The 24,192-nt window shown below is 41.7% G+C and overlaps 1 protein-coding gene across 1 annotated transcript; it reads right to left on the bottom strand.

Moving 5' to 3' along the window:
* Positions 1-869: 869 nt before the first annotated feature.
* MED4 (mediator complex subunit 4) lies at positions 870-9,973 on the bottom strand. The gene is made up of 8 exons (XM_062514925.1): positions 9,930-9,973; positions 8,624-8,938; positions 6,400-6,466; positions 5,879-6,049; positions 5,455-5,512; positions 4,414-4,500; positions 3,646-3,777; positions 870-1,616 (listed from the first exon to the last, which is right to left on the bottom strand). Exons 1-8 carry the CDS (start codon positions 9,971-9,973, stop codon positions 1,444-1,446), a joined length of 1,047 nt encoding a protein of 348 aa, XP_062370909.1. The 3' UTR covers positions 870-1,443.
* Between the last annotated feature and the right edge of the window lie 14,219 nt (positions 9,974-24,192).

Genomic DNA, 24,192 nt, shown 5'->3' with positions numbered 1-24,192 from the left:
ACTCACTGCCCCATATTATGTGGCTGAATGTGACTGAAGTCCTTCTATATACATCCTTACGGAATTTGAACATCTTGGTCACAGGTGGCAGCATTACTGACAGCAGTGTTTGAAAGATTACTTGAACAGAGGAGGAATTACCTCAACACATTCAGATACTTCCTGTGAGTAATCTACAAAATGGAAAAGGGAAGAGAATTGTGATCTGTACTGCAGGAAGCCGTGCTTCAGGACAGAAACCTGTAACTGCCAAGAGCAACAGTTCACATGAGTTTTGAAATTTTATCAGAGTTATCTAAGAGAAAAGCAGCTGTCATAAAGTGACTCCTTAAGCAAAACAGAACAACAAAAGGAAAGCCAAGGGAAGTGCTTTTGGAAAGACAAAATAACATTGCAGCTGATGCAGGAAATGCAACTACCAAAGTAAACAAATTAGCAGGTTCAAAGAAGTGAAAAAAAATACAGATGACAAGAACAAAAAAATCCTTGAGCACTTTGATCTGAATGGAGCTAAATCTGCAGCATGTCCAAAAGTGTGTCACCTCCAGGGTCTGAGGACACTTAACCAAGTATTTGGGGCAGCCTTGTGGGTGGGCACTCGCTGCCTCAGAGTCTGCCCAGCTTTGTGTGTACCTGGAAGGGCTCACCTGAAAAGGAAGGACAGGCTTTCCACTTCTGACTCCTCCTCAGCTGCTTCTTATGCTGACTGGGCATTTTGCACAGAGGAAAATGGGGTACAAACTTAAGAAACTCAATCAGAATTCAACCACATACTGGGATAAAACGTGCTGAGTATTGAAGTTACATGGCAACTCATCTAAGATACAAGTTTGGAAAACTGAAGTTAGATCAAAGCTGAGTTTATTTATGACAAATAATTCATTATATATTACAATAATTACAAACTCTTATTACACCTTATTGCCGTATTTTTGTTCTTGATACACAAGAATGATGATCAAGAACATGGATTTAGGCAGTAACAAAAAAAGATACTAAAATTACAAACTTCATGTTTCATTTTTGTGGTGTAAAAAAGGCTATCATCAAAAGAGTAAAGTTACTAACAAACATAGAAGGGGATTCCCCTTACACCTTTTTTTCCCAGGAACTTATGTTATCTAATGTATAGTAAATACATACATATAAATATATATTTACACATCTCTTGCAAGCATATATTTACACAATCACTGAAAATCTGACATCTCTCCCCCAGCAGACAGCTCCCAGACATTTCTCCCAGCTCCCAGAACATCTAATAGGAAAAAACAAGTCTATAGTCCATGGTTTTAAATGTCACCCTATTTCTGAGCCAGCTGTTACCTTCTCCCTTACACAGGGCTGCTGGTGTAACAAAAGGATATTGCAGTTTGTGACAAACAGCATCTAACCTACCTTCTCCACAGGAAAGGTCTACTAGGGATACTGTCCCCCTTGTACCTAGTCTGAGTCACTGCTGCTGCTTGAGGAGTCTGTTGACATAACTTCTACATCATCTTCATTCTCTTTATTGTGTCCTGGAGGCTCCAGCATGAAGTCATTACTATGATTAGGAGGTAGCATGTTCATTGACATATCACTTGACTGCCAAGGATACTGAGGAGCAAGCACATCTGGAAAAAAAGAGGCATAATCAAAAAAACTGTTAGTTTTGTTTATTGACAAATTCAACAAGACAGCTCAACCAGAACTTCAATTTAAAATCAAAACAAATCTTGAAATCCTTTCTGAATTTTGGACAGATTAAACCTTCCAGTAAAATCTGGAAAACATCTCATGATGGAACAATTCTGTAATTGTAGAAGTCTGCTCTGCCGGAGAGGCCCATTTGTGTAGGTGGCTCTTGATAACTCATATAGTCAATGCAGAGCTTTTCATCTACAAAGCAAAGTTTGAACTGATTTACCATTCACAAATACTGGGAAAATTAGCATTTCTCAGTATGCAAAAATAGATTAAAATATTAGATTTAAAAAAAAAATCAGGCAGACCATAATAATTCAGAAAAAAACGCTTTATCCAAATATGTCTGAAAAACCTTTATCTGAACAAGCTCAGAATGGAAGCCAGTGTTCTACATTGTTTACATAGCTTCAGTGCTAGAACCAGTCTGCTATTAAACCAGGCTGAATGTGTGTGCTAAGCAGCCTCAAAGTTTGGAGGCTGCCAAGCAGTTCAGAAAACCTGCACATTCACTAAGGACTCAGTAACTGGACATCTCTGCAGGAGTCTCCAAAAGGACTAGATCCCATAATAAGCATTCTCAGGACATGCCTCCACACACCAACAGATTCAGCATCCCTACACAAAATGCTCAAGCAGCTTCAACTTTCTTGTAAATCAATGTTTCCCTCTTACCTTGACAGTCTAGTTATGTGAGCGTTTAACCTGACAGAGGAGCCCAAGACTCAATTAAGAACTTTACTGGAGGAGTTTAAATCCCACATTTTTTAGCTTCTCAATGAAAATTCTGAAAATTCCTGAAAAAAAATTCCTTTCAGTTCTTATAGAGACAGCACTCAAAAGTAAATGGATCAAGTCTGCATCCTCTAAGGCAAAGGAGCCAGCCAGAATGGGCTCTACACAAATACATGCTCAAACTCCATTAGGAAGTCACAACCTTAACATTTCTGACTGTATTTCAAAAGAACAGAAAAGATATGTGGGCCAGTCCTAAGCATTTCCCTGGTGGGTTGCTGTGGATAGGTGTCAGGGTCCTACTCCCATTCAGCTCACTGACCCATTTTATCTGAGGCCAGAGGTTTACAAAGTGAGATGATGCAGAATTTCAAGTCACTTCCTAAAAGGTGACACCAGGGTTAGACAGATGATCAGAGACACAAAATCCTAATTTACTATTTGTCCAGTGGAGTTGCAAGGGGTTTTTTTAACAAATTCAGCACGATTTCCGAAAACAAGCTTTTCATAATGCCTGACAGTGGCTTAAAAGACATGTAAGAACTGTTACAGATCTCCTGTGAAGCCAGACTAAGACTTTTTCCACCATTTAGTCTAACCATGGTAGATCAACTCTGCACAGGTACAGAGCAACTGAACTCTTGACTCAATTACTGTAATTTACTACTAAATTTAAATATTTACATGAAGGAATGAATCCCACTGAAGTCAATGGAAGTGCCCATTTCACAAAGCAATTAAGGGATTAAAGCTTGATTCCTACACTCAATGTATTATCTCAGCAGTTGTCCCCTGCCATGTCTTTTAAATCCAGAACTTCTAAGCAGAGACTCAAAGAGAGGTAGGGAATGACAACAAACCACCTTTCTTCCAAATACAGCTTTCACAATTCCATGCTTTGTCATCACCACTAAGCAAAAGCTGCTCTGAAACTGCTTCTTTCTAGTATGTCTGAAAATCACTTAATTATTTATTTAAAATATATGAAGGTAAGTGAGTTTAGTTTATAATGACTCAGCTGTAGTGTCTCTAGTTTAGTAGGAAATTTTAAAAAATTATGCAATTTCTAATTACCTTTCTTTACTAGGTCTTCACTGCTAAGGAAGAACATTAACCACAATTTTCATTGCTTTACCTCTGATTTGGCCTTGCTAAGGGAAATGTATAACTGCTGTGAATCTATAAACAATAAAGAAAAACAAAACAAAACTGGGTTTCACTTACCTGGAAGTCTGCCTGCTGCAAGTGCATCCCCTGGTAAGTGTCCATTGACTCCATTGGTGGATGGGTTGTTCATCTGACCCAAGAGACCACTTCTCATTTCCAGATCTGTAGGATATGGCCTACGTGGGTCCCCTTTAAGAAAAGAAAAAGGATGTTTTTATATATTTAACAATCATCTTGAAGACATTAGCTTTAGAGCCTAGTTTAATGACCAAAAAAACCCAACTCCAGTTGCTTGGATGAGCAACGAGCATCACACCTGTTTTATTAAAATCTCTACTTCACAGCTAAACAGCAAGGACAGGAACTGGATCAAACATATTTTCATTTTGGACAAAGAAGGCAGTACCCAAAATTGAAACGTGTCATAGTAAAAGTTCTACTTCTGACTCTACTGTTTACTAACATTCTCTGAAAGAATATTGTAAGGGGCAAGAGAGAACACAACCAATCACACAGAAAAGCCTTTAGCATACTTGACTTTGACTTATAATTGGGGTAAACATTCAGAGGAAAAAGGCAAACAAAAAGAACAGAGAAGGCCAGTCTGTTAATGAAAGCAGACAGTTTCATAACCTGTTGGAGATCTATGTGAAGTCCACAGAACTTTAGATATCCATTTTTGTGGAAATATTAGATATAACAGCTGAAAACAATGTTATTCTAATAAATCCCAGTGGTTATCACTGTACAAAAACATTGTAAGACCCGATATTAACCATGATTTTTTATAAAAAAGAAATCTACTGTGATAAACACAATAGTTACCTGGTACCCATGTCAGAGGGGCACAAACAGCATTGCTCGCACTGATCCTATGGGCATATTTAATTATTTCTTCAGAGGAAATGGCACCTGAAAGAGTGGGAAAAAATGTTGCTGCATTCTCAAGAGATTGCATCAATTTAATTATTTCAGAGTATTTGCCATCAATATCTAAAAGACTGGGAATGTGATTTTGCCAAACATTAAGAGCCTGGATCTTAATGCAATGACTATTTAGAAGATTCTCAGACTATGCAAAGATGAGCTTTGCAGTGAACTGATTTTACACACACAAGTGCAAATACATTATCAATGGTTCTCCAACCTCATGAAAAACACAATCTCTTAAACAAATGTACTTCACAATCGCAAAAAAAAATTGCTAGTACTTCAGCTCCTGCTTTAATATAGAATTTTCTGTAACAAAGTATTTTTGTTCGTTTAGTAATTATAGACTGTACCCAGAGGAGTCCTTCCAAATATGTGCTTGTACTAGATTAATAGAAACTTGATTATAGATTCCTTGATTTTCTAGGTGAAAGAGGCATAACAAAATTATAAAAGATACTGTAAAACAAACAAACAAAAACAACAACCTGAAGAAGATGCGTGTCTCCCCCCACAAAAAAAGAAATAGCATGGTAAGTGCCACAGAATGGCACTTCTACAGTTACAACCTAGTACCACCAGCTAGTCAGTCTTTCAAATACAGTGCATATACACACATTCTCTTCCTTTCCTTAGCAGACCTCCTGAGGCAATTTCATAAGGCACTTAGGTAACCAGATATACTATTATCAGTCAAAAAAGACTACTGAGATACTTTCATATTAAAATACGTTTGCCACCAAAAAAAAAATCAATCCTTCCTTTATTCTGAGGAAATTGTTACACAGTGAAGTTTCACAATGAAATTGAAATTTGTTTACACACAAAGCATCTGAAATCTGATAGTAGAATTAAAAAAATTAAAAAGGCCCAATTTGACCTAACAACTTTGTTTAGAATTGCATTTATGTAGTATGTACAATCATGGATACTCACCTTTTCGTGCTTTTTCAATTGATTTTAGTTTTTCCTTTGCTTGATAAACAGCTGTTGCCTAGTTGTAAAAAATAAAAACCCACACAGTAAACCAAACCTTCAATGCATCTTTAATTTATAAACATCCACATAATGTCAGCTCTGTGAATAAACCCTTTCATTTAATTGCATTTTAAAAGAGAAACTTCAGTGAACATTTTCAAAATACACAGAAATTAAGTAAGTTTAGAAAAAAAATAGCAATATTAAAAAAAACTTAATGCCATGATAACTAAACAGTGACTACTGAGAAAAAACACAAACCACTAAGCTCTTATGAAGTTTAAATATTTAAATCTTCTCAAAATAACACAACACCACTTTGCCCAGAACCACCTTTTCTACCAGAAGATGCTCAAAAGCAAACACATCATTATGAACTTACCAGTATGTGCTCTGCTTCTTTTAGCTGTTTCTGCAGCTGCTGAATATCATTATCCCGCTTTTCTACTACCTTTTCTAAAAGCTGCATTTCATGGTGGATTTTCCCCTGATCAACTGCCAACTTCATTAGCTCTTGAAACTCTCCATCTCTCTGAATCAGCAGCTCCAGGATCTATTGAACGACAGTTTTGTAAGACTTTTAATTTGGCTAGAGTAACAACACACCCTCAGTCATGCTACAAAGAGCAAAAGACATCCATAGAAATATTTTTGTTTGAATAAAAAATTAAATGAAATTTCTTCCTGTTTACAGAAATAGCCTATGAAGCACATAGAAAATGAATAAGCAACAGGAGAACCAATAATGCCTTCACAGCAGGGCCAAAGCCCCATCATGACCATTAGCTTGAATACAGGCAAGGACAAAGGGAGAAAGTAAGAACAAATAAAAGAATGGGGAAAAAATACAGAAGTAAAGCATTGTGCTTACCCAAAGAAACACAATTCAGAAAGTCAGTTTACCTGGCTCTCCTCTCCTGGTTGTGGAAGCTTTTGGTTTCTTGAAATTGCCAAAATTTCAATTAGTTCCCTGAAACGAGAACTCAGTTTGCACAATTTTCTAAGGCATTACCACATCAAGTCATCCCAAAATTACCAGAGTACCGGTATCATTACGAAAGTATCTATGGACCTGAGTATTTTATTTTTTACAGTACAGTGTGGGCAGGGATTTTTCAACCAAGAAAGCACATTTTTTTCTTTGTTATTTGATCTCGTGAAGCCCTCATGTATTTGAACTCAAGAAAGGTGCTAAGTTCCTGTTGAACCATAAAAGACATAAGCAGAACGTGAGAGAAGAAATAGCATAATGAAGTGCACTTGTACCCTTCTTCTACTACCTTTGTTGCAAGAGGGTCTGCACTGTTTTACTTCTCTACTTTTCTCCATTTTTCCCCAATATACTTGTAGTTTAGAGCAATTAAGTCTACACTTTCAAATGCCAACAGAGTCTGTAATTGAACTACTTTTACAACAACTATTTCCACTATGGTGTATTAGCAGTGCATCAAGCACACAAAAAATGGAAAAAAAAAACCTGGTAATATTCTGGTGCCAGACTAGAAGTGCTTCTCAAACAGACATCTTGATCACTCTTCCTGATATCCACATATTCTGCCATTGTTCTGAAAAGCCAGCAAGAACCACTGGGTACCACAACGCAAAAAGGCATTTCCTGCAAACTCAGCTAAGTTATTTGGCTTCTTAGGCTATGAATGACAGTTCAATCCTATGCACAAGTAACTGTCTATCTGGAGACTCTGTCCTTCGAAGTACTGATTCTTTGGTTGGTCCAGTGTAAGCAGCTCAGTGGGCTGTGTGAGTAATACAGCAGTGGAGCCAGAAATGTCTAAAAAAAAAACCCATTAAAGCTCTAATATCGGTCTATGTCTCTTGGTCACTCCTGAACACTACCATGATTTTAAACAATCAGAGAATAAAAAAACTTGCCACTGTCACTAAAGCTTTATTCTACCTGAGCAACACTGAGCAGTAGCAAATAAAATCCATTTTAAGTAGGTCAGCTACTACCATCAAGGGTGATGTCACACAGTGCTGTAATTCTACCCTGTGTCAGCCAGATAATGCAGAGGTGTAGATTCAAAACTGATGGAAAGGCTACAGATTAGACATGTGACTTAATTTTTGCCCCTACCACCAGTATTGTGACTGAGAAAAGCCTAGCCCCAGAGTGCTGCAACACTTTGGTGACCAACAGGAAGATTCACTAAATGCTATTGAGCATTGTTCTGGGTTCACTGTGGTAGAACACTAGTTCCAGCATTAAAAAAAAAATAAATAATAACTTAGATAAGAACAAGTTTGTTTTCATTTTTCCATAAACAGATGTACTCCAGCAACCCTTACATCACAGTAAAATCTGTGACTGAGGACAAAACTTAACCAGACACAAGAGGAGCAACTCACCAATACCTTATCCTACTCTTGGTAATCATTGAGTGAGTGAGCCACATGCATAGCACAGGTTATTCCCTCTGAAAATGCCTTCCTAAGCTCCTGCTCTCCCTGAGGTGTGGAAAATAATTAGGAGCTATGCCAGCTGTGCCTCCACGACATGGCTGACAACTGGGATGGGGATTACCAGCCTGGACTCAAAACCACGGACTAAGTATCTGAGCATGTCTATCACTCTGAAGACGAGCTCCGCAGCCTATTTGGAGTGAATGTAGCACTAATACAGGCAATGACCGGAACAGCTTATGTCATGCAACACCATCTATATATTTCTGACTTAAGCATAATTTTTAGTGACTAATAAAATGCCTAAAATCGGCGTGTGAGTGTGCACTTCACAGGAAACACAGGTGTCAGCCACGTGAGAAAGGCGAGTGGGAGAAAAGGGAAGCGCTCCTTCTCTGAAAATGCGAGGCGAAGCACGACCGATACTTTCCCACCGGGATGAGCGCCGGGAAGCACTGCGCAGGGCCGGGCCGAACCCCGGCGCAGCACCAGCCGCTCTCCCGCGGAGCCGGCCTGAGGACGGCGGGAGAGCAGGAAAACGAGCACCCGAGACGGGTCGGGCCAGCGGGCCTGTCGGGCCGGGCCCCTCCCATCCCAACCTCAGGCGCTCCCGCTCCGCCCGCCGCTCCCGCCTGAGGCTCCGCGCACGCACCGCGGCGGGAGCTCTCACCCCGCCCCCGCCGCCGCCCGGGGCCGAGCGCCGTACCTGGCCAAGAGCTCGAGATCCTCCAGCGCCGCCAGGAGCCGGTCCCGGGTGCTGCTCCGCTCCCCGCCTGCGCCGCCCGCCGCTGACCCGATCCCGGCCGCCGCCGCCGCCGCCGCCGCCGCCGCCGCCATCGCGATCCGGGCGCGGACCCGAGCGGGACCCGCCCCCGGGAGGCAAGGCAGGCGCGCGGCAGCGCCCCCGGCGGCGGAGGGACGAGCGGCAGCGGCCGGGCGGTGTGCGCATGCGCGGGGCGGAGGGGCGGGTCCCTTCCCGCAGGCTCCCGGGACCTGGCGGGCTCGTCCCGAGGGACGGGGGCTTGAGGGGCGGGACAGGAGCTGCTCTCTGCCTTGGCGGGGGTCTCATGCGTCTGGTGGGGCCGGGTCTCTGCGCCAGGATCTGCGCTTGTTGCTTATTGAATCACAGGGTCATTAAGGTTGGGAAGGACCTCTGAGATGATTGAGTCTGTGAACAACACCCTGTCAACTAGACCATGGCACTAAGGGGCGCTTTCCTTAAGCACCTCCCGGCGTGGTGACTCCACCACCTCCTTGGGCAGTCTATTCCAATGTTTAACCACCGTTTCTGTGAAGAAAATCTTCCTGATGTGCAACTTAAACCTTGCCCCACCTGGCTACTACCATTCCAACTGGAATGCATTTGCGAAGTCCCCAGGTCTCCACAAAGAGCCTTCCGACGACACTGATGTATGCTGAAGATACGGAAGAGGGGATGCAGGTGAAGTGGGTGCAACTGAATTACATTTTGGAGGTTTAACTCAGCTTCTGAGAGTTTCGGTATCCAAAAATCACTCAGGTGCCTTTGATCAGATGGATGAAATCTCGGAATCACAGAAAGGGTCGGGTTGGGACCACAGAGGGTCATCTACTCCAACCTCCCTGCTCAAGCAGGGTCATCCTAGAGCACACTGCACAGGATTGCATCCAGAGGGTTCTTGATATCTCCACTGAGGGAGACTCCACAACCTCTCTAGGCAATCTATTCTAACTCATGGTCACCCACAAGTGAAGAAATTCTTGCTCATGTTCAGGTGGAGCTCCCCACACATCAGTTTTTGCCCATTGCCTCTTGTCCTATTGCTTGACATCACTGAGAAGCACCAGGCTCCATCTTCTGACACCTCCCCTTTAGACATTCATATATGGCATTTTACTGACAACCAGAGATTAAGTGCCTGATACTGAAAGCATAACAAAAACCTGAGCTTTAAATCAGACCAAGACCAGGGTTTTACATGGGCTGGCTGTCCCATACATGACCAGAGGCAACACTGACCTCCTGACACTACGCGTGCTGTGTGTCCACGAAGGCTGAAGGCAGCTTGGTGTCCATCACGGACCTCTACACACAATGGTTGGGGCAGGTAATAGGCACAAATCCTGCCCCCAACCCTGCCAGCAGCTGAGTTATAATTGAAAAGTGCTGCTGTGTTGTGGGGTTTTTTTAATGCTGCTCTATATCTAAGGAGGAAACATGCCTCTGCTTCTGGGTGGAGTCACAGGGAAGCCAGTGGAATTTTTTTATATTAATGAAAGTTTCAGTAATGTGGAAAGACCCTGAGAGGCCAGGGTGGAGGGAAGATGAGGGAGTACAGAGAGCTAATCTGGGACCAGGCTTTATTAACCAGGGCAAGCACTGCCACAGAACAACAGGGAGTCCCAGACCTCGTGTCCTTCTGCTGTCAGCAGGCAGCTGCCAGTAAACAGGATTTTCTTCTACCCTGATTAGAGAAAGGTCTGCATGAACAATAACACCCCTGACTGCTCTGGTATTTACTCTGATTACCTGTTACCTTCTGCAATAAGTATGTTCCTGAGAAATTTACATTTATTTAAAGAAGAAAAAAAGGGCAAGAAACTAATTAGTCAGTAATTATTTGAGTTGTGATTTAAATAAGCAATTCAACATAATGAGATTTGTGATAAAGCAATGAGATTTGGCAACTCTGAGAAAAAACCTTTGCCAACAGGAGTTATTTAAAATTCCTTTGCAATGCCCAACAACCCTCAACATTCCGATTGTAAATAGTTTGGGAATACTGTTTAAATTGCAGAGCAGATAAAATCTCATCAAATAGTTTTGCCTTTTGAATAACTTGTGCTTGTTTTTTTCCCCCCTCCTCTATTTCCTTGCTTTTGTTCAGGGAAAGATGTAATCAGTGATGGTGTCTGGTTGTGCATCCAGTTCACTGATTTGTTAGTGTCTGTATTGGTGCATAAATAGAAAGAAATAGCAACCTCGAAAACAAAGCAGTCCTTCCGCAAAATCATTTTCTTCCTCATACTCATTTTGACATCTGAATTATTTAGACTTGAAGTACTTCTGCTATATTTCAGGGCAATTACGCTGGTTTCATTTGAGCTAAAAGCTTGCAGCAATAATAGGACACCCAAAGCTGACAGGTGTGCATATCAGTTATAGGAGATTTCTGTAGCCTGATCTTTCATTCTCCTTGTGTCCAGGAGCTTGTTCCCTCCCTTCCTCTTGGCAGCAGTGTTACTCCCACCCAGCCAGGTCAATACCATCCATCTTTCACTGGAGTAGCCACTCTTCGCTCCCTACTTTTCAAATTTCTGTCCCTCTTCCAGGCAACATGGACAACTGTCTGCTTTCTACTGCCCAGTCCTTTCCTTCTCCTTGCCCTGACATTGCAGCCATGGCTGGGGAGTGCAGTGGAATAGGCAGAGGCTTAACTGTGCTTGTGCTTCTGTGTGGGAAGACAGGGTGAGACCAGAAATATCAGGGAATGCCTGCCTGTGCCAAGACACAGAAAGTGATTCAGACCATGTCAGAGGGGTCACCTCCTTCAGGACAAAGGGAAAGGCTGGGTGAAATGGGCTCGTGCCCCAGACTTGTCTCATGGGCTGATGACTTTAAGACAGAGTGAATAATTTGCTGAGTTGACTTCTGAAGCGTTTGCCTATTAAAACAACAGAGCCTCTGTTCCCCCAGTGTTGGTTCCTCTGTTACCCCAGTTCTTCAGTGCTTTTTGCCTTCTTTCCCCTGGGTAAACTTTTTTCAAAGTTGTGTTGGTTTTGAGCCAGACCTGCTTCTTTAAAAATCATGGCCCTCCTGAATAACTAAGCATTGTTCCCGATTTTTTTCCAGTAGTCTGAGAACATTTTCGTTTGTGTGGCCATACATGGATCTTTGTACAGTGAGTTTATTAGACATTTCAGAGCTTTTTCATTTCAGATTGACTATTCAATGGCATACTGAATGTATTGTTAAGAACCTGCTAGCACAAGCAAAAATAGCTTATTTTATCTTGTTCAGCTGAGTCTTGTCTCTTCCAGAATGGCCTTGAAGTGATGATCGGCAGAGCAAACTGATTCCTCTAAACAGGTCTAGGAGCAGCTGATTGATCTAATAGTTCACCAAGGCCAAGAAGCTGAGATGTTGCTAACTTCTCATGTCGCAACTGCAGATTTTCAGCCACCCTTAGCTCCTCCTTGGTGTTTGCCATATGGTCCATGAGCCACTTCAACTCAATAACCAGGCTGAAGAATATTTAATTTGGGAGAGGGTGTTCGTTTCCTTCTGTGTTAGAGAGTGAACTCTAACCTCATCATATGGAACCATGTCTTCAGAGTGTGGCTTTAGTTACAACTAATTTCATGGGACTGTGGGCTAGTGCTGAAAAGTGAAGTCTTCCCCTTCTCTTACTCATAATTCAGTGCAATTCAGACCTGGGATTCCTCTAGTGCAAAGCCTTTTCTTCCAACATAATACTGTGATTCCTTAACTTCAGGTATTCCTACCTTTCTTTTCATGAACTAGAGGATCGCTTTAGAATGTGGAAGTTGAGCTGTACAGAATCTCTCCAAGAAGACCAAAGCAGGCCTGTGCTTCACTTAAAATCTGTGTTTTTTCTGGGCTACAGTGCTTTTCAGCTGTCTTTTAATTTAGACATTCCAGATACTAGACATCAGGTGTTCAGTTGGCAACAGCTGGGTTTACCACACCTTAAAATAATAAGGAAAAATACTGACTATGGAAGGTATGTAGCTCCTGAAGGCTCTCATGACCATGTGTAATAAAGCATTGCAATCACTATAAAGAAAAAGGCAGGAGGATAAGCAAGGAGAGCAAGAAGTAAAGAGGACAGAACAAATACTCATTTCCACTTGCTCTAGATAATGTAAAAATAAAATTATTTCTGACAAACATCAATTGAAATAGAAATCAAACATCTTGAGCACTGTTCAGAAGGATTTCACATCTGTATTTTGGTCTGTGGAGATGAGAATAACCATCCCTCATTTATCAAGATGTCTTTACACCATTAATATTTTGAAATGTGTCTGATAAATCATCCATTTCTTATTGCTATTTTAAAAGAAATCTATGTGTTCCCTGCTCACTTATGTTGGATAGCGATTTTAGACCACTGAAGTAAGAAAGGAAATTAAAAAGGTGGCTTTGCTTAACTGGTGTAATTTTAGAATAGGCTATAGATGAGGTAAAAATAGATAATACTATGAGCCAAAACTTATTCTTTTGGGGGAAGGAGTGTGAAACACTAGTACATATGGCCAAAACCAGAGTTTGGTATGCCATTCCAGACTGTTTCAGCACAGAATTAGCTCTGCTTTGATCTATATTAAACTTGAGTTACACTGATTTCTTCTGGTGTAAATTTGGGCACAGAGCCCTCAAGACAGGAAGTCATCCAGGCAGAAAGCAGTCCTTGCTTTCAGTCTGCTGAAGGGCTTGTGGGGACCAGTGCTGGCTATGAAGTAGGAGGTGTCGAGTGGGAAGGAGAACCAAAATTGGCCCTGGATAGTGAGGGGAAGGAAAAGAAGGAAAAGAAGGAAGGAAGGAAAAGAAGGAAGGAAAAGAAGGAAGGAAGGAAAAGAAGGAAAAGAAGGAAGGAAGGAAAAGAAGGAAAGAAGGAAAAGAAGGAAAGAAGGAAGGAAGGAAGGAAGGAAGGAAGGAAGGAAGGAAGGAAGGAAGGAAGGAAGGAAGGAAGGAAGGAAGGAAGGAAGGAAGGAAGGAAGGATGTTCTTTGAAAATGGAAAGCTTGGCCACTAGAGATATCCACAATCCTGCCAAGTCTTCCCAGGAATAAAGGAAAATTTGAGGCAATTAAATATGAGATTTTTTCCTCACCAAGCTAAAAGTTAATGCTGACTGCTTCATGAAATAAAACATCCAATTAGAGATAATGAGACTCCTGGGGTAATCCCCCAACGCATAGTAATTTTGAGACTTCATTAGTTAAACTTGTTTATTTGGGAAAAAAAAATCTCATTTTCCTGGTGGCTCCTACTGTAAACAATTTACCAAAAGCTACTGGGACACCCACATAAGCTTCTGTAGAAGCCAGGCTGAAATTTAGAGTTGTTTACTTCCCCTCACAAAAAATCCAAGGGCAATGATGACAGCTGCACTCCCTGCTCTCCCACATGCTGAATTCCAGCTAGGCTGATAGGAGTTGCAATTTACTCAGAATGAATCTCTTCCCACATCACCCACATCCTTTTATTGTGCCCCATTGCCTGCTAAAGATAAAGCTGTCATCTCTTCCCATTTAGACTAGGTCACCTGTCTTTTAACTGGGTGAGTTCATCTTCTAATCTCCGAGATGCTACTCAGATTTTCACCTGCTTAATGCAACTTCCAGACAGGTTTTCAAATACCTGCAGCTGACATCAGCATCAGCTTCTGTCCTGAGATTCAGAAAGAGCAGAACACCCGCCAGAAACAGAGGTACCTGGCTTAAATTAGTTGTGAGGACTGAGTTCTAGGGTAAAGATAAAATGGAAGATTTATTTAGAAACCTACATGAGCAAAAATGAAAGAAGTGGTTTCCCTCCTAGGAGTTGGAGATGGGCAGAGGTAAAACTCTTTATGAAAGAAAAGTCTTGGGAGAACTGAGGAAAGTTTTTACTGGCAGCTGAGAATATAGTACGATACACTATTCCAAAAGCAATTACAGAATCACTTGTACTCAGCAGCCAAATAGGATCCCACGGGACATTCTGAAATCTAACAAACTACTAACAGTGCTGGTTCCATGTGAATTGAGGGGAGAGTTCATAGCTATTAAGCCTGGGAAAGAACACAATCAGTAGTGGTCTGTCCTTTGTGAAACAGGCCTTTCGTGGATCTCTACTTCAGGGCTCTGCCATTTATTTGGATATTAACATATCATGCAGAAAGAAACTATGCTGTCATTTAAGTGCTGGCATTTAAGTAGATGGGTTGTTCAAGGGTTAGTGGTAGGCCAAGTGAAGAGTTGTTTCTGTAGTTTTGATCATCCACAAGCATAGGTGCTGAAAGCCCATTGAAAAGACATTCTTCAGTAGTGACTCATACAGATGCGTTCAGGTAGCCAACAGAGCTCTTTAGAGTCACCTTTTCTGCTTCTGAAAAGGATGAAGCCAGTCAACAGCATTGTCATTGAAGGATCAGAGACCGTGTCCCAAGGGCCAGATTGGGTGGGGCCCTGAGCCACCTGATTGAGTTGAAGGTGTCCCTGCCCATGGCCAGGGGCTGGAACTGGATATCTCTGAGGTCCTTACCAACCCAAACCATCCCGATTTCTAGGGTGATTTCTATGTTAAATTCACACCAAACTCCCCTCCAGTGGAAAAATCCTAACTACAGTTCATGTTTACTCATATCACGTCTCCTTTTTAGCTCAAACTGCAACATAGTACTGACATAAGATCTTTAAAAGCCATGCAGTCTAACCATGCCACCTTGTGCTAGATAGGTGGCAGTCAATGAAAGTAATCTGATAATTGTTCATACATGATTAAGATAAATGTATCCCTGATATCCAGGCTATTTTGAATTATTCTGGCTTACTTACCTGCTTAATATAAATTTCTTGTGCTAGGACTTGTTTCTTGTGCCTTGTAAAGGCACAGAACCTTGCTCAGCTCCACGCTGCCTGTCAAAATTTCATATGTTATGCAAATCACAGTGCCAGCACTGGGAAATGCTTCGCTAAAAGCCGCTCTGTACGCATGAACTTAAGCACATAAGGCATATATGCTAAATGCACATTGGAATACAGAATATGAAAACCAACCAGTTACAATCTGTCGCATCTTTAGAGACCTCAAAAAGTGTCATGACAGGAGAATAATTTACATGTTTTCATTTCTCTTAACCTCACTTCAATTCATTTCTTAATGCCTGCCTTGCCCTGCCGCCATCCCAGTAAGAGCTGCGTAGTCACTACTGTAGGAGGGAATGTGGCCAGGCTGGGACCACACGTATTTCTTGTCCCCAGGTGCTTCATAAGTGACACTTAGGTTATCTGGTGATAAAGTTGACAATGAAAAGAACGCCACATGAGTGAGTTATAAGCATTTGCAGGTAGTGTGGCAAGGGGTTCACCTCAGAGAACACTTACTCAGTCACTCGCTTCTTCCCCCACAGTATCCCTTGCGCTTCTAATTCACACTTGTCTCTGATTTTGTTCTGGTTACTCAGAGCCTGAGTCATACACCTCGAAATAACAGTCACCCTCATTTCCAAATTCAAGGCCCAAAGACACATGAACAATTATGGTACTTCAAGAAATTAAGGTCCAATTTTGCTAAGGGTTGACCTGGTGAAGTGCAGAGGGTTTTTTCCCTCAGTTCAGTAGCATGGCTCTCGCTGTGTTTAACTTTGGGCTTTGGGCTCCTTGCTTGCAATTAAGAATGTATTTAAGATGTTAGGTAGATTATGGCCTGAGTATACAGTACCTGGCAGATTCCTCTGTCTTGCAGGACAGAGTACTTGAGAACACATTTGTGCTAGGACTGCTCAAGTACTTTATTCTAGATGCTGGTAACTCTGCAAAGTGCTTCTGCCTTCCAAGCTGTGACATTTAGACCTTTAAAACATAGTGTAGTTCTACTGTTCTTTGAGCATTTTCACAAGAATTGAAGTGCATCCAGCGTGGATGCAGGCAGGATGTTTACAGAATTGTAGGCAGTTTTATAAACTTTTTGGGTTGCTTCTGATAGAACCGGCGCATTAGAGTATCCTCCCGCAGTCACCCAACTGCTCCAACTCCCTACTTGACCAGTGTAGGTGACAAGTTAGTGCTGGAGATGGCACTATGCTGTGCTTTACCTCACAGCCAAGCTGTACCTTCCTGCTACGTGCCAGCAAAATCAAACAATCTCGTGGGTAAACACCAGAATGCAGGAGTGCCTCTGCAGTAGTCCCAAGTCCAAACACATATCTGGTATGTCAGGGTGAGTGAGCATTGGGTCTGCACCAGTCTATCTTTTTGCCTCACCCTCCTCTTTGATCCTTTGATTCATGGGAAATATACTCAGGCCAAAAGACAACCGTGACACATTCCTTCAGACCTCCAAGCAAAGAACACAATGTTAGTATTCCAGACATGCATTCTGCATGCAGTCACATGTCTTGTGTTGGTTTAGGGACCTTAGGCCTTCTTTCTCTGTTAACTCACAGTACCTCTCTTATATATTATACAAATATATATCATACAAGTTGTTAAATTTATTTTTCAGGAAACATATTTCATAAACAGGCTTGGTTTTGTCTCTCTGAAGAGGCTATCCTATCTCTATGGGATTTCTACTTCTCTCAGGCTGTCACATGCCTGCAAAATTGTCTCTTGGTTATGAGAGACCCATGCAAAGCTCCTGACTTGTGAATTCATATGTGCCACTGGTTCTGTCATCTTCCTTGACAAACAGTTGCCTGTCTCTCCCCAAAAGAGACTATCCAGGTACTAAGGTGCAGTCTCAAAACAAAAGACCATGCCAGACTCTGCAGAGATAAAATTCTAAATCCATAATCCTCCCTTCTCAGCAAGCTCCTCTTCCTGGCCTGAACATAGGTACTGAGAGAAAAAAAAAGATATGACGAATTAAATAGTAGCCTAATGCTACAGAACTTTGTGAACAAGAAGACTCAACACAGATTTTTAAGATTGTTTATGCAAGGAAATTATATTGAAATTCTATTCAGACACAAGCAGTTAGAAAAGATTTCTGAGTTTGATAAATTCTGCCATTAAAACTTAAAAATCTTAAACCTTAAATTTCCTCCAGAGACTAGTTTTGCCCTTTTTTTGCTATGATTTTAATGTCTCTTCGTTGCAGTGCTTATTACAAGTGTTTGCTGTTAATCTCATGTGCCCTATTACCTCAAGGCTTGTTTTTATGACAACAAAATGCTGTGGTTTGTTTCAACATCTGAACACCAGCAGTAGGCTAGCTGGAGAAGCCATGCAATGTCCCTAATTTCAGACTGACCTCTGGCAATCCTACCTCTTGCTGGAACAACATCATTTGTTCACTTCCAAACACCTGATGAGCACTAATTTTCCAGAAGTAACAGTATATAGGAAGGTAATCTAACTCTCAGTCATACCCCATTTCCTCTGTCTTTTGGAGAGATAAGATTCCATTAGGAGAAGGAGAATTGAAACAAGTCCTTTTCAATTTGAAATTTCACACTTGTAGAAGAATATGCTAACCAAAGTTTCCTGAAAATAAAGTGGAAAGTGATGCAGAAGCTGAAGTAACTGCATGTGCTATATTCAAAGCCAGACTCTGAATGGATTTCTTGAAATATCAAATTCTAACTGTAGAAAAGCTGTCAGAATGCATCACATACGAACATAGAAAGACATTACAGTCTGCAGACAGATGAATATCTGTTATGAGAAAAACAACCCAACTGGTGTGTAGAGAAATGCTTGAAGCTTCCTTTGTTATGACTACAGTAAAAATACACATCTATTTTCCTAGAATAACAAAGCATTCATTCTCTCTCCTACTTGGAGCTGCTGGGCATTTGCAGCATGTTATTAGCAACAGTACAAATGTCATGTGCTTTTAAAAATCTAAGAATTTAGTAAGTAAGGAGAATTAATACCTTGCCTACAGCTTTGCCCCAAGAATTATGTAGTTTGGTTTAAGGAGTCACTACATTAAAAAACTGTAATCTATGCTGAAAGCAAGGACTAGTATCCAAGACCTCCATTTCTCAGGGGAGCACCTCTATAATTAAGGTACAGAGTTGGGCTTCCTATTATTGCTTGTGCTTTTTCCTTTTTTTTTTTTTTTTTGACTAGAAGTCTCTGCTGTAAGTGGGGATGGTCATGCACCTTAGCCTCCTGGCTCTGGCTTAAGAAGGTCTCCTTTTGGGAAGGGAACTGCAGGTTTGAAAAGTGTCCCTCTGAGGAATTCCCTCTTTTTTCTTCAACTGGGTTATTGGGTCTGACTGAGATAGACTTCCTTTTTTTTCCTTAGCAGCCCTCACAGTGCTGTGCTTTGCATTGGAAGCTGGAAGAATGTTGATACCACACCAGTGTTTTGGCTACTGCTGAGCTGTGCTCTCCCTGTAACATTCCTTCTCCCATCAAGGGGCTGGGAGTGGGAAAGATCCTGGGAGGGGGCACAACCAGGCCAGCTGACCCAGATTAACTGAAGGGATGTTCCACGCCATATGGCATCAATTCCTGGTAAAAGAGCTAAGGGAGAGAGGAAGATGTGCATCTATTTGTTATTCCAGAATATTCTGGAGAAACCACTATGTGTCCCAAGGCAAAATCTTTCACCTGTTTGGTTTTCCTTTGCTTTAGCACATTGCCTTATCTCAACCCATTCTTTTCTCTTGTTTCACTAGGAAGGGGAGTGATAGAGCAGTTTAGTGGATGCCTGCCACCCACCCAACATCTAAACACTACATTATTATATTTCCTTTACTGTCTATTCCTTTACCTTCATTTATTGATGTCTCATTTGATTTCCTTTCACAATTGTTTTTTCAAGAGGGGAAATGAAATCCCAAGGTTTCGGTGACAGTTGTGTCATGAAGTTTCCACTCATTTCAATGCACTTCCTTTCTTTCAATTCCTTTTCATTAGTTCAGTTTCCTTTTTTCCCATTCCTTTTCATTAGTTTCACTTCATTTCAGAGTTTTGTTTTTTTTCTGATTTCATTTGTTGTCATTATACTTTCTTCTCTGTCTTTCCATTACACTTCCTTCCTTGATTTTGCATTGCATTTCATTTAATGAAATGAAGAATTCGATTTCATGCAGGGAAATAAAATCTTGAAATCTGAGAAGGAATTGAAACAAATAACCTGCAAAGGGTATGCCATGAAATCAAGAGCACGTGAAAAGAAGGAGAAAATTTGGAAACTGAATAAGATGAAATGGATTGGGATGAAATGAGTGGCAGTGAAAAGGACAGACCCTTGCAAAAAATATGCATATTGAACTCTTGAAATCAAAGAAAATGAAATGAAGAAGAAATTGATGAAATTAAATGCTAAAAAAAATACTGAACAAAAGTGAAAACTTTTAAAGGGAAGGTGTTGACATTAATTTCAGTGAAATGGCCCCAAACTTGTTGAATTGATCCTGACTGAAATTGTGAGATTTTATTTCCCTTCATGAAATGAAATTCTGCATTTCATGAAGGGAAATAAAATCTCGCGATTCCAGTGAGGATTTCATGAAGAGAAATGTAATCTTAAAATCAGAGAATGAAGTCAAATGGAAATACAGGGAAGGAAATATAATGACATGAAATGAAATTAGAAAAATAGAAAATCCTGAAATGAAGTGAAACCAACGAAAAGCAATAGAAAGACAGGAAGTGCATCAAAATGAGTGAAAAATTCATTACATCATTTTCAATGAAACCTCGAGATGTCATTTCATAAGGAAAGAGAAATCAATGAATGAATGGAAATTAAAAAGCAGGAAAGGTAATATAACAGCATGAAATTGGAAAATATGAAAATTCTGAATAGAAATGAAATCTCAAGGTTTCTTTGATAATATTTTCTTGAAGTTTCAGCTCAATTCAATTGTCTTCCTTTCTCTTCAGTTCCATTTTGTTGTTTTGACTTTATTCCAGAATTTTCCATGCTTGACATTTCACTTAATGTCATTTGTATTGGTTTCTCATGGCGTGGTTTTTGGTATTGAGGGGCCACATAGGTGGCTTTTGTGATAAGCTGCTAGAAGAACCATGTCCTGCAGAGCCAATCCCTGCTGGCTCCAAAGATGGACATGCTGGTGTTAAAATCTGGGCCAATTAGAAATAGTAGCAATACCTCTGTGATAACATATTTGGGAAGAAATCTATACAAAGGTGGTTGCACAGTTTCAGTTGTGACTAGAGAAGGGCAGAGTGAGAACACATGAGAGGACAATTCTGCGGACACCAGTGCCAGTGAAAGAGGGGCAGGAGGTGCTCCAGGTGCCCAAGCAGAGATTCCCTTGCAGTCCCTGGTGCAGCCCATGGTGAGGCAGCTGTGCCCCTGCAGCCCTTGGAAGATCCATGGGGGGATGCAGAGATCCACCTGCAGCCTGCAGAGGAGCCTATGCCAGAGCAGGTGGATGCCTCGGAGGAGGATGTGGTCCAGTGGGAGACCTGTGGAAAGAGATGGCCAGCTCCCATGCTACAGCAGCCTGTCCTTGGAGGACTGCAGCCCCTGGAAGAGTGACCCACACCACAGCAGTTTGAGGGGGACTCTTGCTCATGGGAAGGACTCACATTGCAGCAGGTCACAGGGAGCTGCTGCTTGTGAGATGGAGTCATGTACAAGAAGTTCATGGAGAACTGTCTCTTGTGGGAGGGACCCCATGATGCTGCAGGGGAACAACTCCTCTCCCTGAGCATCGAGAGAAAAACCACAGGTGACAAACTGACTAAACCCCTATTCCCCATCTCCCTGCTCAGTTGGTGGGAAAGAGGGAGGGATTGGGGCAGCTAAGGTGTTTCTTCAAGAGCTTATTTTTTACGTCTCATTATCCTGCTCTGATTTTGTTAGTAACAAATTCACCTTATATCTTTAAGTCAAGCCTTTTTGCCCTTGACGGTGTTTGATGAGTGACCTCTTCCTGTGCTTAACTAATGAAACCTTGGTTAATTTTTTCCCCTCTATCCAGCTGCAGAGGGCAGTAAATGAGCAGCATCCAGCCAGTGTCAACCCATGAAAACTGAATATTTAAACCATTGCCTGTTTTTCCTTGGAGGCCGCTTTTCAGCAGGACACATTTATTTCACAGGGCAGAGCTAGGTACCTAAATCTAGAAACAAATGAAAGGAAGGAGACATGAAAAAATGATCCAGTCTTATACAAAGAGAAGTCTAAATATGAGAAGAGGAATCTCAGCTCTTCTATGCCTTGTCTTTCCCTCTGGCTGGTTTCAAAAGATGCTGCTCTCCCACATTCAGAAGTTTTGTTGGTAGAAAAAGGCTGCACCACTACCTAACTTCCTCCGTTTCTGGAAGGGGTAGAGAGATGCCTAAATGAATCTCATGAGCTAAAGTCTTTGAGTACCTGCCTAAAGATGAAATATTCCATACTTCAGTCCCTTGTGAATCTTTCCCTTTTGTTCTTAGTGCCTAAGTTTGAAAACTCACCTACCACATATGTTAAAAAACTAACAAAAATTGTTAAAAATGCAAAGCAGCTTTCTTCCTTTGTTTATGCCATCAGCTAAATGTTGGTACCCCATCCCTTTAATGAGATGGACTTGTGCAGTGGTCTGATTCAGAAAACAGATTCCCAAGGGGAAAACTCTCAGGACAGGTTAGATTTTAGTTAGGTCAGCTCCCTGAGCATAGTTTGTCTTCTGGTTCCACTGGCACTAATGGAGTTTTTCTTATGGAAAACATAAGACCACAACATGCAGAAAAAGAAGAAATGTATGAGTAAGGAGGGAGGGGAATCAGGCAGCAGTAGCCCAAATTTAGAGCAGCTTCTGCTGTGCTGGAATTGTACTCCAAAGTACAGTTTGGCCTGTTATCTGCCCAGTGGGTTGCCATCATCCATACCTCCTGTAAAATAAATCTGTTTGAAATGCACACTGAGTCCCAAAATAAATTAGATATCACCCACTGTAGGGTTTTGGAATTAAGGAGAAAAAAAAATAAAAAGGACTTGGCAATGAGCAAGGCCCAAAGGTGGGGATTAATGTGTTGCTGAATGCAATTTAACAGTTTTCTGCTGCTGGAAGGGGGCTGCTCATCTTTTTTTGTCCTGCATATCCTCCCACACAGGCACATGCCACTAATGCTTGCCTTGCACCAATGCCAGCATTTGTCTTGCACTTTTTTGAGTGGGTCAGTTTATCTCACTATTTGCATCAGAAAACAAAGCCAGCAAAAAAGTGAGTGGTCTCCTGAGCTTAGGAGCTTTCTTTGTCACCTGGCATGTTCAGCTGAGTTCCACAGCAGGCAATTCCATGGAAGGAGCAGGAGGCTGTGATGGGAGCAGAAGGGTGAGGGGGAAGATGGGAATAGCATCACAGCCTGCTGGCAACACCAAGCTGTTAGGTTGGTCCAGTTTCCTGCCAAATTGCAGCCCTGCTCTTCTTGGGCTCTGCTATCCAAAACATATTATTAAATATATGCAACTCCTGTGTCAGAGCTCTGCCAAACTTCTACTGCTATGCACTCTGGACAGCTGAGTTTGCAGATCCTTATGGATTCAAGAACCAGCCTTCTCCTTGGCTCTTGCTGGCAGCTTAGGCAAGTTGTGGAACAGTGCTGCAATGTGCTTCCCCTCCAGGAAATTCTGCTTACTAAAGGAGCAGTCTAATTATGTGCTTGAAACTTCTGGAGAAGTATCACCAGCCCCTGGAGGGGAGCAGCAGGAATCCAGATGCTAGGCAACAATAGTAGGAAATGCTGCGATGAAGCCTGCATTCAGTAGGGAAGAGTGTCACTTAAATGACAAAATACCTACTTGAGAACTTCCTCTCTTTGAGCAGCAGTCTAGTGATTCCTTTGTTAAGAGGACTTGACATTTTGTTCCCTGGCAGGTCACAGGTTTTACAGGCAGCTGTCATAAGAAGGGGGGGGAGGCAGCCTCTCTCTGCTGGGATTTATAAACCAGCAGAGATTCATAGGTCACAGCTCTGGCCTTTTCCTGTTCCCCAAACCAAAGTGATTTCAGCTGGCCAATCATCAAGCAGAGGGGAGAGCTCTTTTGCCCCTGAGGAGCAGCAGGATACAGTTTGAGTAATTATAATCTACAAAGTCATACACATTCTTTTGAGAGAAAAGCAACCAACTGTCCCTGAACCCCAGGGTATAGTAATAGTATCCACTCAGAGCAGCTGAGACCCACTGGGATTTTGTGGAAGCTGTGGTGGAGACATAGGAACCTTTCCTCCCACACATGAGCTTTCCAACATCCTTCACAGCAAAGTCGATTTGCTTCAGTGAAAATTCCTCTTTGCAATACATACACCGAGTTCCTACCAACAGCATCTGTTGCTGAGCTGTTGTGGAGTATGTAATGGAGCCATAGGAACCTGAGACCCCAGATTATTCCTCATGGAATCATTCAACTTACGCTGCCAAGATATTGAAAGAGGATGTGTGCACTTTCTGACAGAATCTGGAAAGTGCAGGTATTTCAGTAACATGGCCAGGGATTTCTGAAGAGGATGTGTCCTGAATTTCTTGGCAGGGGTGAAAGAAGCAGTGGTGCAGCAGAGCTTCCATATTTTCATTTGTGAGGGTGCTTTTATGTTTTTCTTCCCACACTTGTGCCGCAGTGTGCATGGTGCTTTACACCCTGTTTCAGGAT

This window comes from Cinclus cinclus, chromosome 2 (assembly GCF_963662255.1).
Source record: "Cinclus cinclus chromosome 2, bCinCin1.1, whole genome shotgun sequence".
Lineage (NCBI taxonomy): Eukaryota > Metazoa > Chordata > Aves > Passeriformes > Cinclidae > Cinclus > Cinclus cinclus.
The sequence above is the reverse complement of the archived record's forward strand: the minus strand, read 5'-3'. Positions and strand labels throughout refer to the sequence as shown.